The 12,862-nt window shown below is 49.3% G+C and overlaps 1 protein-coding gene across 1 annotated transcript in view; it reads left to right on the forward strand.

Annotated features, from left to right (window-relative positions):
- Positions 1-12,862, forward strand: part of REV3L (REV3 like, DNA directed polymerase zeta catalytic subunit) — a 360,686-nt gene that overhangs the window by 201,462 nt on the left and 146,362 nt on the right. The window contains exons 5-8 of the mRNA XM_078855676.1: positions 2,693-2,825; positions 4,052-4,149; positions 6,601-6,705; positions 8,501-8,576. Of these exons, the coding sequence (XP_078711802.1) occupies positions 2,693-2,825; positions 4,052-4,149; positions 6,601-6,705; positions 8,501-8,576 (412 nt within the window). The remainder of the gene's footprint in view (positions 1-2,692; positions 2,826-4,051; positions 4,150-6,600; positions 6,706-8,500; positions 8,577-12,862) is intronic.

The following is a 12,862-nucleotide window of genomic DNA, read 5'->3' on the forward strand; positions in this document are numbered from 1 at the left end:
TTCCGGCACAGCTGCAGATCCCCGCGCCGCTGGGTAAAATTAAATTGGATGAACACGTTAAATTTAACCTTGACAAACTGACTGAGGCGCGGGATGCTGCGAGGCTAAATTCTGACAGGCGTCAAAAGGCGAACGAGCGCCTCAGGCTGGCTCGCGCGCACGTGCTGCAGTGGAAGCCGGGGGACAGGGCATGGCTGCACTGTCCCCAGGTACCGCTCGCGACCTCCTCTAAACTCGTGCGCCCGTGGCGGGGCCCCGTCGAGGTTGTCGAGGTTTTGAGGCCTCAGTGCGTTCGAATCAAATGGGGCAGGCGCCGGTGGTTTGTACACCCCTCTAGGCTAAAACCGTTTGTTGCGGTGCGAGGGCCCACTCCACACGCGCGGGGCCAAGCATGTGGGGGGTCGACCGACTCGGAGGGTCCGTCGCTGCTCTCGCCTGATGTGTTGCCGGCTGTCCCACCCACAGGTGCACCGGGAATGACGGGCTCATGCCCTACAACCCACACGGGTGATGCCGACGGTCGCGCCACTTCAATCGCGACCTCATCTCGAAAGGGACAGCCGCCACCGGATGGTCCGCCGTCCGGGGTTGCCCCGTGTGACGGGCCTGCGGCAAGGACGCGCGCTAAGATGCGCAGACTCTTATAATATACAGAAAGAAGACATTTTTTTTTTATTTCACGTGTCATGGTTACTGTATGCTGCGTCGGTGGTGCGCTCCTGCCACATTGTGTGTGTTGTGTTGTGTGTGTGGGCGGGGTGTGTGTGTTGTGGGTGCGTTGTGTGTCGTGGGTGTGCTGTGTGTGCTGGGGGAGTTCCTGGCTAGTTGTATATACGCGCTTTTACGGATTTCGTATTTATACGGGGGGGGGGGTGCGTCGGACATTCCCTTCGGGGGTGTGCTTGTTCTTCTTGTTGTTCTTGTTGTTGTTGTTCAATTTGCATTTTGTTGAAAAAAATGAGGCACACACGGGGTTGAGGGGTAAATGTTCCTTTATTGGAATTGTTGCAGCCGGGACGGCTGCGAGCTGTAATGGGGGGAGTGATGTAGGGTTGTTACGGGAGGGCTGTAGGTGCATGGGATCCAACGGGGAATAAACACAGTGGGCGGAGCTCCGGGAGTACACGGGGGTGGGGTGCCCGCAGCGACGTCCGCATCAGGCAGCCTGGGGGGTTGTGATCCTGACGGGGGGTATAAAGGGGGAGGACAGAGAGAGCTCGGGGCTCAGTCTGGGAACGAAGGAGGAAGAAGGAAGATCTTCTAGTTAGAAGCCCTGGACTCCCCTCGACGCCGCCCTTGTAAGGGCTGCGGAGGATCGAGCCAGAGGCGTGGTTCCGTGAACCAGGGTCAGTACCCTGGGACTCCGGAGACCGTAGCCCGACTCACCAGTGTCGGGCCAGTTAGCCTCCCCTAGCCCGTTAGTGGAGGACTTGGGAGTAGGTCAGGACTAGCTAGGGTGTATCCCCAGTTATCCGGGTGAGGGGGCCGCTACCCCCTCTAGTGCTGTCCTGTACCGACAAGCTTGAATAAACATACGTGTGCCTCAACCTGGGTGTCCAGCGTAATTACCGGTACTTCACTGCCATGCAATCATCTGACCCATAGGTGGCAGCCATCTCAAGCCAGAGGACGAGAGGACTCTAGCCGCCACACATATAAAGGATTTATAGTGAAAAACTTTGTTTTTACGGGTTATACTTGTTATTAAGTGTTACATGAACAGGACAGGTGACGTGTTGTCATGTAAAGCAACCATAAGCACATGAAAAGACCTCGTTTTACAATTTATGAGTAAAACTCTACTATCTACACATAGACGTAAAATGTAAAAACTTAAATATCTTGGGAACAGTAGCCAATCCGTTGTTTTAATTGTCATATTTGAATTCAGCACATCAACATCCATAATAAACGACACATTTCATCTCTGAAGCAGACGCCGTCTAAAAAAATGTTGACCAGTATAATATATGCATTGATAGTATTGTAAATCTTGACTGAAAGCTTTCGTGACTTTGAACCAAAGAATTAATAATCTTTGATTCCAAGAACCTATCTATGTGACTTTACCGAAAGACCCAAAGAGTATTGTAAATGTTGTGGATTTACTCTTCAACACACCGGTGGGCTGAAGTAGTAACTATTTGTAATTTTGTTTACGTGACAAATCTCGTACTGATTGGCCGTGTCGGGTGATGGAGGGTTTCGACACATTTATACTTAAGCGATCTAACCCAAAATCTTTATTATGAATAATATTGGTCGTGAAAGCCTACATGTTATACTATATGTACATGAATTAAATGCCAATGTAGAGGTTTGCTAACCATGGCAAGAGGGCTTCAGGAGAGAGTTTTGGTAGTTTTTCTAGTCCTGGATTGAAGGAGCGCAGACTACAGTGGGTTTACTGTACAGCTCAGAGTTTGGGTTGCTTGGCCACAGTCGCACTGTGACTTGTCTTAACTTTCCATTCATGAAGAATATGCGGTTTATGGTTCCACCAGTGGTGAGCAGGTAGGTTGGTAGGTGAGTGAGTGAGTTGATGGTTCCACCGGTGTTTTCGAGGAGGAATGTCAAAGCCAGGAGGTGTAATGTTTGGGCCTCAAATTAGGTGTTTATTCTAGACGTCCACGTGAGGTATGATGAATCCTGACGTGCGCTTCGCTAAATTTTCAGATGTTTCTTCCTTCAGACAAACGAGGTGAAGTTCAAGACAGCATTCCTGAACCAAAGCCCACAGACGCACATGGGGTTTTCAACTCAGAGCCGATGGAGGAAACGCAAACAAGCTTAATGAGACGGTGGCATGCTGGCAGCATACCAAGGTGTGCATGTGCATTCGTTACCATATCTTTGTAAGGTGACTCAATTATTGACTAAAAACTCTTATCTGTGACATACGCATAATAGAAATTAGCTAGTTATGCTATTGCAGCTCTTATAGGCTTTCATAGACAGTCTTATTTTCAGAGTATGGATTAGACCATGTGAAGATATCCTGTTGGAGAAACATCCTATGCTGGCTGCCCTGCCTACCTTATTAGAATATGCATTGAACCGGTCAAGCCACTTTGTGACGTAAAGTGGCTTGACCGGCTACGCCGCCAGCTAGCGGCGATGGAACCACGCCGAGTGATCGGCTGTGTGTAGCCAGTAGAGACGTTAATACCTAGTTTGGTACTCAGTGTGGGAAATGATAAGCGTTGGCCTGTGTTGTGCTCAGTGTGAGTAATAAAGAAGTACCCTCTACATGACGTATCGCGGAAGTCACTCATTACACAGTGATTAACTCTCGATGAATCGATATTCTAACGTGGCTGTCTGAGCGACTATGAGCAGAATCGATACAATAGACACCTCAATTCAGGTTCCGCAAGACCATATATGGGCAAAGACGCCCCTGTGGGCAACGCCATGCCCACTTTATTCCATACATGGGCTGTTCCGCACATGCATTTTCTCCAGGACAAAGAGCATTTTAACGAAACGGCATTATACGAGGTAGTGCTATAAGATGTGTGCCTGTGTTTTTATTATTTGCATTTTCTGTAGTTGGACATTTACGCACGAGTTAATCTGATATCGTGGATGATTTTAGAGCGTGTGTATTATCTGACCCGGTGACTCGGCGTTAGACCGAGCCACTCACAATCGGAAGGCCGCGAGTTTACATCCTGGTTGATACAATGTGTTATATTTTCTGGGAACATTGAGAGCGCTTGTCCTACGGATAGCCTCTCCTCCCTATAGGACTAAAATATTTCACAACGGCTCAGGGCGATAAACATTATATCATCACCACTTCAATTATCATTTGAGCAGGAACTCACCTTGACTTTGTGAACGGTGGTGATGTGGTCGTACACAATCTCTGATATACAAAAATGTTCAGGCTCATTACTACAGGCTGTGTGTCGACAAGCCATTTGCCAGGTGGACCTGACCCGAGGATCTCGAGAGGTGACGTCAGGAGAGCTTTGCAGACTCCGAACTGAGACACCACGAGACTCAACATAAAGGTGGCTGTGCCCTCCCGACTCTCCATTTGCAGTTCGCTTTGGCTGGGTGAGGAGGTGACGCGGCAGAGCCGCTGTGAGCTGGAGCTAGATGCTGTAGCAGCAGACATTCTCAACAGACTGGACATCGAAGGTAACTGTGCCAACACATCATCATCATCCATATCCATGATCAATACACTTCTCTTGTACGTGAGCTGATCTCATGGCTGTGTGTCTAGTGGTCACCCCTCTATGGCATTCGGGAGTGGTGTTCAGTGCCTATGAGGGTCTGTGTTGGTCATGTAGGAGGGGCGGGAGAGAGGTTCGGTCTGGTCGCTCGCTCACCTGTTGGTCCCATCCGCCCCGAGGTCGCGTGTGTATTTTTTCTGCTCAAAAGAGAAGAGTAATGTTGGGAGAGCAGCCCTGCTCTTTATTTTACAAAGTTAGGACGAGTGGTCTTTTGAATTCTCATCCTCACATCCTCGTTCACACAACGCACAATGCAAGTGCATGCATTGTGCATTGGCTATGCATCTGGTAATTTTTAAATCAAAGACAATTACACTCAAGGCTCAGATTGAGCAAAGCATTCACATGACGGTCTTTGGTCAAAATGTGTACCTGTAAAGTAATATACATACAGTGAGGGAAAAAGTATTTGATCCCCTGCTGATTTTGTACGTTTGCCCACTAACAAAGAAATGATCAGTCTATAATTTTAATGGTAGGTTTATTTGAACAGTGGGAGACAGAATAACAACAAAAAAATCCAGAAAAACGCATGTCAAATATGTTATAAATTGATTTGCATTTTAATGAGGGAAATAAGTATTTGACCCCTCTGCAAAACATGACTTAGTACTTGGTGGCAAAACCCTTGTTGGCAATCACAGAGGTCAGACGTTTCTTGTAGTTGGCCACCAGGTTTGCACACATCTCAGGAGGGATTTTGTCCCACTCCTCTTTGCAGATCTTCTCCAAGTAATTAAGGTTTCGAGGCTGACGTTTGGCAACTCGAACCTTCAGCTCCCTCCACAGATTTTCTATGGGATTAAGGTCTGGAGACTGGCTAGGCCACTCCAGGACCTTAATGTGCTTCTTCTTGAGCCACTCCATTGTTGCCTTGGCCGTGTGTTTTGGGTCATTGTCATGCTGGATTACCCATCCACGACCCATTTTCAATGCCCTGGTTGAGGGAAGGAGGTTCTCACCCAAGATTTGACGGTACATGGTCCCGTCCATCGTCCCTTTGATGCGGTGAAGTTGTCCTGTCCCCTTAGCAGAAAAACACCCCCAAAGTATGTTTCCACCTCCATGTTTGACGGTGGGGATGGTGTTCTTGGGGTCATAGGCAGCATTCCTCCTCCTCCAAACACGGCGAGTTGAGTTGATGCCAAAGAGCTCCATTTTGGTCTCATTTGACCACAACACTTTCACCCAGTTGTCCTCTGAATCATTCAGATGTTCATTGGCAAACTTCAGACGGGCATGTATATGTGCTTTCTTGAGCAGGGGGACCTTGCGGGTGCTGCAGGATTTCAGTTCTTCACGGCGTAGTGTGTTACCAACTGTTTTCTTGGTGACTATGGTCCCAGCTGCCTTGAGATCATTGACAAGATCCTGCCGTGTAGTTCTGGGCTGATTCCTCACCGTTCTCATGATCATTGCAACTCCACGAGGTGAGATCTTGCATAGAGCCCCAAGCCGAGGGAGATTGACAGTTCTTTTGTGTTTCTTCCATTCGCGAATAATCGCACCAACTGTTGTCACCTTCTCACCAAGCTGCTTGGCGATGGTCTTGTAGCCCATTCCAGCCTTGTGTAGGTCTACAAACTTGTCCCTGACATCCTTGGAGAGCTCTTTGGTCTTGGCCATGGTGGAGAGTTTGGAATCTGATTGATTGATTTTTTCTGTGAACAGGTGTCTTTTATACAGGTAACAAGCTGAGATTAGGAGCACTCCCTTTAAGAGTGTGTTCCTAATCTCAGCTCGTTACCTGTATAAAAGACACCTGGGAGCCAGAAATCTTTCTGATTCAGAGGGGGTCAAATACTTATTTCCCTCATTAAAATGCAAATAATTTTATAACATTTTTGACATGCGTTTTCTGGATTTTGTTATTGTTATTCTGTCTCTCACTGTTCAAATAAACCTACCATTAAAATTATAGACTGGTCATTTCTTTGTCAGTGGGCAAACGTACAAAATCAGCCGGGGATCAAATACTTTTTTCCCTTACTGTATGTGAATACACCATGGTTTATTTTGTTACTAATATAACTACTGTTTGTATAATAATACTAATACTGACTTGTCCACACCTGATCAGATGGGCATGTGGCATAGTGCGCAACTCAGTCAGGAGGTTGATGTTCTACTCGGTCTATTTTTGATCCAAGGTCAATAAATCGAGTACTGCTTTTTAGAAAGTTGATAGTGGTTTTCATGTGAAGTGACTGGTTCTTGGCATCGTAGTGACATTTCCACCATAAGCTTCGGGGCCACCATATCGCCAAACATGGAGACACCGATGCTGGCTTTACACACATGGCTATGGATTCTGAGGCGTGTTCGCGCACGCTGCATTCCATCGGCAATGCAGGCCAGATCGGACAGAACCCAGGGCTGTGGGCCATCTGGGAGGACGAGAAGCAGCGGCGGCGTGACGCCGGAGACTCCTCACAGATTGGCGTCCCAGCCTCGCAGGGTACAGTGAGCTGGCCGCTCTCACCCTGCTCCCGCCCGCTCTCACGCCGCTCTCACGCTGCTCTTACTTCACTCTCACCCTGCTCTCACCCCGCTCTCACCCCACCCACCACATCCAGAGAATCGTTGGGAACATTGTAATCTGTTGCGGCGGCTTCCTTGTGGTTGCTGCTGTTGAAATCCTTCATTTGACCCCAATATATTCTTGGTTCTTTCGGTAAAGTCACATAGATAGGTTTTTTTGACTAATTCTAACAATATATTAATACAGTACGATGTGAATTAGGCTAGATAAAAAGGTAAATTGCACAAAACATTATACTCCTTAAAAAAATCGAATATAACTGCAGGAAAGGAAAGTGACCAGATTAGGCAAGTAGAGGTAAAGTCCAAACAAAGTGACTCAGGCAGCCAGGAAACTTTAAGGCAAGCAGTCAACCCAACTCTTTACAAACATTTAGGTCGAGCCTATTTATTACGTTTTGTATGTTTAACTTCTTTCGCACCATACATAGCCAACCACGCTAACTCTGACAACCGCATTTTGTAATTTCACCATTGTTATCTTTTCTTAAACTTCATGATTAAATCTTAATTCAATCTAGATTTGAATTGCAAGAGAATTTTACAACATGCATCGACTTTTAACACGTAATTTTTCACGGCTGATATGATATTGGGGCGCTGCGTTGGCAAGAGGTTAATTACCTCACCTGGTATGCAGGAGGTCGTGGGTTTGATCCCAACCCTGATGCCTCTATATTTGGAGTTTGCATGTTATTTCCAGGTCACTTGGATTTTTCTCCAGGTCCTCCAGTTTCTCCCTTCACATTTAGAAATGTGTGTTTAGAGTATTTGCATGCTATATATTTCCACATGATAAGCCACTTCATTGAACTATCATTGCTAAAATACAAAGTAAAGTTAGTTTTAGTTTAGATTCAGAATATATTTTTGGTTGAGGCCGTTATGTACTGATGTGACCATGCTTGAGCTGAATCAATAATATTTGGCGCGTGGTGAAACGCTTGTGCAGCGGCAATTTAATTACTTTGGCTGTATCGGGTGGTGGAGGGTCTTGATGACACAAATTTGTTTAGATTATTTTACCCAAAATATATAATAAATAATGGATAGACTTGTCATTTAAAAACAGTATTTACTAACAAATGGGTGATGCACGTCATATAACTTATTTATTTGTGTTTATTTTGATGTATTACTCCCATTTAGCCAGTTGGCTATTTTACAAGAGAGATCTGTAGTGCATGAGCACAGCAGCAGCAAAAACATCGAAATTAGAGAGAATGAGTTCAGGATCCTTAAGGAATATTGCACAACTAACAAACAAGGTGTTTGAGCATCATAAACAAAACACATGAGAGAAAAATATTGGTAGCTGTTAGTGATTACTTATGAAGGCCGGCATGGCACGCAAGACGGTGGGTGGCCAGCACCACGCCCAACCACATTTTGCTCCCCAATGATGACATTTTTACACACCGCACCAGGTACTCATTTTAGTCTGAGTCTGGTTCAGATAATTGTCACTGGTGTTGGCCATTAACGGGAATGGAACTCAGGTTGCTGGGTTCATAGAACAACACGCTAACCGCTGCACTACCACTCCCCACATACACACACGTATTAACATACATGCACACACAAGAGAATTTTGAGACTGAGGCTTTCCTGGGTCAACAAGCGTAATCATTTGTAACAATAATAATTAGTAAAGTATATATCTTAGTGTATTGTATAGTCAAGTCTTTGATTCGTGGAATTTGTTTTTTCAGCTCGTTTAATTGGAGACGATGGTCAAAGAGATATCGTTAAACAAATTCAGGAAATGTTGCAGCGCTATTCGTCTCGGTGAGTAAATCAACTGACGAGCACGGTTGGTTACATATGGTGAGAAAGGAGTTCAGCATACATATGTAGTGGCATAGCGCTGGCTGCTGGCAAAAAAGGGGATCTGCGGTGTACGCTGTGCTGACGTCAGCAAGCCATGATATACACGAGAGGGGGATTTAGGGGAAAGGTCACAGAAGGGGCCCATCGGGAAGCCTCGGGAACCCGCTAGTAGGTTCCAGAAAGGGGGCGTGGCCAGGGCGGAGCGAGGCCACGCTGAGAGTATGAGGGGCCCCTGTAGGGGACCTCGTGGCTGTTGCTGAAAGTGCTGCTCAAGTCCATCGTCACCATTCCTCTTGTCGACGTCGTCACCATTCTTCTCGTCTTGCCTCCGTCTTCACCATCCCCGGGTACCGCTAGTCAGACAGCCTACCAACTATAGTAACTAAGTAGTGCCGCCGATAATAGATGGTAATAAGACGGTAATAAATAGTGTGTTATCCCGATGGTGCTTGCTAAATAAAGAAGTGCCTCCAAGTCTTACTGTCTCCGAGTTAGTCACAACATTTGGCGTCAGAAGTGTTAAGAAAATTCATGTCAAAAGCAGCAAAGAGGAAGAACCTACCTGTAGTGTCCTCGGGAGAGGAGGACGACGGGGACATTATCCCCTCAACAGCCCCGGAATCTGGGACCCTGGTCATGTGTCCCAAGGTGGCGGCACCTGCGGAGCAGCGAGAGCAGGACGTCGGCCCCTCGCAGCCGCCGGCCGTAGAGGAGATGGCGCGACCTCACCGGGCGCCTTGCACACCTGCTCTCCTCTGCTGTGCAGCTGGTCATTCAGCTTGAGTCTGCTGCGCCCACCGGAGGAGCAGCGGCACAGGAGTTGCAGACAGACGGCTCACCTTCCACCACCGCGCCAGCACGGGAACCGGCAGGTTTCTCGCCCGAGCTGGCGGCCGCCATTTCGCCCACCACAGGCTCGGCGGAGCGGGAGCTGATTCCCGCCAAATTCAAGTCGCCATCGGCGGCTTCCGCGGGGGTGCCATTTCAATGAAGGTGCCTGCCTCCCGCCTGCAAGTTCGTGGCAGCGGGAGGCGACTGGACAGCGTTTCAAAGCTGCCTGCACCTTGGTCGGGTGGTCCGACGAGGAGTGTCTGCGGGCTCTGCCGACGGCTCTGGACGATGACTCTTTGGCGGTGTTTGAGGCCATCCCGGTGGCGGATTGAGCGACTCTGCCTCGGGCGTGCGCTCAGATGGCCGCCATTTTCGACCCGCTGTCCAAGGTGCGCCGGAGATGTGCTGCGGAGGCGGGGCGAGGTCGAGAGACGCCTCTTGCCTTCCACAGCGCGCTGCTGGCCTTGGACCACGCAGCGTATTCCCGCATGTGTAGCGTCGGATCGCGTATAAATAAGTGTGGAGAGCCGTAGATGGGCTGCAATTATCCGCAATGGCGGACAGTGCCCATCATGGGCGGTACCGCGAGCCGGCAGGAAAAAATCGTTACGATTCCCAGCCCGGGGGGAGGGGGCTGCGGGGTGTCCTCGGATCCCCCGCAGCCCCTCCCAACGGGTGGGGGCTGTGGGGTGTTCTACGATCCCACAAAGCTCTGCCCCTCAGCATAGAAACTGTATATAAGGCGGACCCTCTGGAGAGCTGAAGAGCAGTTGCAGCTGAAGACTGAAGGCTGAAGGCCAGCTAGACTAGGACCCTGGAACCTCGAGCCCGCTGCCCTTGTAAGGGTCGGGTCGAGCTTGGACCAGTGGTCGGACCCGTACCTTTGCTGGGTCGGGTCAGGATAGCCTCCCCTAGGACATGGATAGCCAGAGGGCTGGAAGCCAGCAGGGGGCAGTGTTTAAGTCACAATAGCCCGGAGGCCGTACCTCCCTAGATAGGGGGCGTAAGAAAGTTATTATAAGCTAAAAATAAACACACCTTGTTGCCTCTACTTCCACGTCTCCGTCTCCATAAAAGAACACATTACACATGGAACAGATCTTCCTGGATTGCCTGGCGCTGGAAAGGTTGCTGTCGCTGGCCCGGGAGTTGGGCGTCGCTCTCCCCATCACGGAAGAGGATGGCCTGTCGCCCCTAAAGGTGGCCCGCTGCATCCAAGCGCATGTCAACCTGCGGGGTGGTTGCTTGCCACCCCGCGGGTGCCGGAGGAGCCTGCACCACGGGAACTGGAGCAGACCTGCGCGTCATTCGCCTGGGGCCCACGTGGGAGGGGAGTTGAAGGTCGACGACCGGAGCGGGAGCGGCAGGAGAGGGGGGGACCCCTTTCAGCGTGGAGGTCCACAACCGTCTGCTTCAAGTGCGGCCAGCTGGGCCACATCGCCAAGGAATGCCGTAACAGAACCGGATCGCCCCCCTTGCCTACAACGTCCTCCGCCCCGCCGACATCGGCCTCACGGAACCCCAGCACCTGAAGTCCAGAGATCCCCCGACAGTGCCTATTTTTAATGGACCATGTGTGGAGGCCCGGGCGCCATCTTCTCCTCTCAGGGAGGGGCCGCGCACTTTAGGCGATTTATGTGATGTCCCGGTGGTCCCCAGCATGCAAGTTCCTGCTCAAGATGGGGGACCGGCGTCAAGGACTCGCTCAAAGAGGGCTTTGTTCTGCTGAACCGCTCTCTTCCCGTTGTTCAATTGTGTTCCGACGTCGTCTGGTGGGTGGCTGCAGCTGCGAGCCGGGCTGTGGCTTCCGGTTGACCTGGGGTCCTTCCCGATGCTCGTGGGCTGCGGCACGCCTGCGGGCAATGGAGATTGTTCGCTTCCCTCGCGGTTTCGTGGTTAATAGTTACAGGGTTTTTTTCTCACGTTCGTTAACCCTCCCTGTTAGGTAAATTGCGTTGTCAGCCGAGACGGCTATTTTCTTTTGGGGGGGGGGGGGGGGTGAAGTAGTGGCATAGCACTGGCTGCTGGCGAAAAAGGGGATCTGCGGTGTACGGCTGTACTGAAGTCAGCAGGCCATGATATACACGAGAGGGGGATCTAGGTCACAGAAGGGGCCCATCGGAAAGCCTCGGGAACCCGCGAGTAGGTTCCAGAAAGTGGGCGTGGCCGGTGCGGAGCGAGGTCACGCTGAGAGCATAAGAGGGGCCCCTGTGGGGGACCTCGTGGCTGTTGCTGGAAGTGGGATCCCCGTCGTGCTGCTCAAGTCCATCGTCACCATTCTTCTCGTCCTCGTTACCATTCTTCTCTTCTTGTCTCTGTCTTCACCATCCCGGGGCGCCACTCGTCAGACAGCCTACCAACTGTTCTAACTAAGTAGTGATGTTGACAATAGACGGTCTTAATAAATAGTGTTATCCCGATGGTGCTTGCTAAATAAAGAAGTGCCTCCAAGTCTTACTGTCTCCGATTTAGTCACTACACGTACACATATCACCTGTGCTTCATGGACATCACTTGTGCATCATGGAAGGAACATACACAGGCATATACGTTCCAGGCTGAAGGAGACTGTCACAAGCATGATAAATCACTTATTTGTAAATTAGTATTTTTGTTACATTGTAATAATATATAAAAGGTGGCCCAAAAATTATGATGCATATGGTTATTTCATTAATTTTTACACGGGTATGAATTTTTGTTGTTGTTTGTTCTTTAAGTTAATATTTGATCTATTGTTATTAATATATTTTCTTCTTCCTGTGGGGTCACGTCAAATTTGTACGTTACAAAACTCGACCAAGAACCCTGAATGAATTACACACCTATGATCTTAAATAACTGCTAAATTAATTAAAAACTGAATTAATGCATGTCGTGTGTAACGTACACGGAGGCGCACACACTATAAGTTGGAGGCAACACGTGTAATAAACAAACTATGAATACTCTGAGTCCACTAGCTAGGTGTGGCTATCTGTCGCTATGTGCGTGCGAGTTAAACTAAATGAACGGGTCAGCAGCACACATCCCGCCTGACCCATGAATCCCAGTCAAGACTGTATGACGAACGAGGAGTGAAGAAAGAAGAGCTTCCAGTTGATTCCCACAGAAGGAACCCCGAATCTCCTTGGCGCTCCCTCTTTATTTCCCTGACCGCGGCCTCGCTTCCCCCTTGGCCACGCCCCCTGCTGTATCAACACCTGAGCTCCCCGCTCCCGGACACGTGTCCCTCAAACCACCAATGGAGGCTCCCGACGCACAGCGGCACTCCAGAAACCATGGCTGGTGCAACACGCAGTGACCTCTATTTGTGTCTCTACACTACCCCCCCCCTTTATAAAAATATAGCTACCCCAGCTGGGAATCCCCCGAAATTCTGAAGGGGAGAGGAGAACATTTTCCAAAAAAAC

Source organism: Lampetra fluviatilis, chromosome 4 (assembly GCF_964198595.1).
Source record: "Lampetra fluviatilis chromosome 4, kcLamFluv1.1, whole genome shotgun sequence".
Classification (NCBI taxonomy): Eukaryota; Metazoa; Chordata; class Hyperoartia; order Petromyzontiformes; family Petromyzontidae; genus Lampetra; species Lampetra fluviatilis.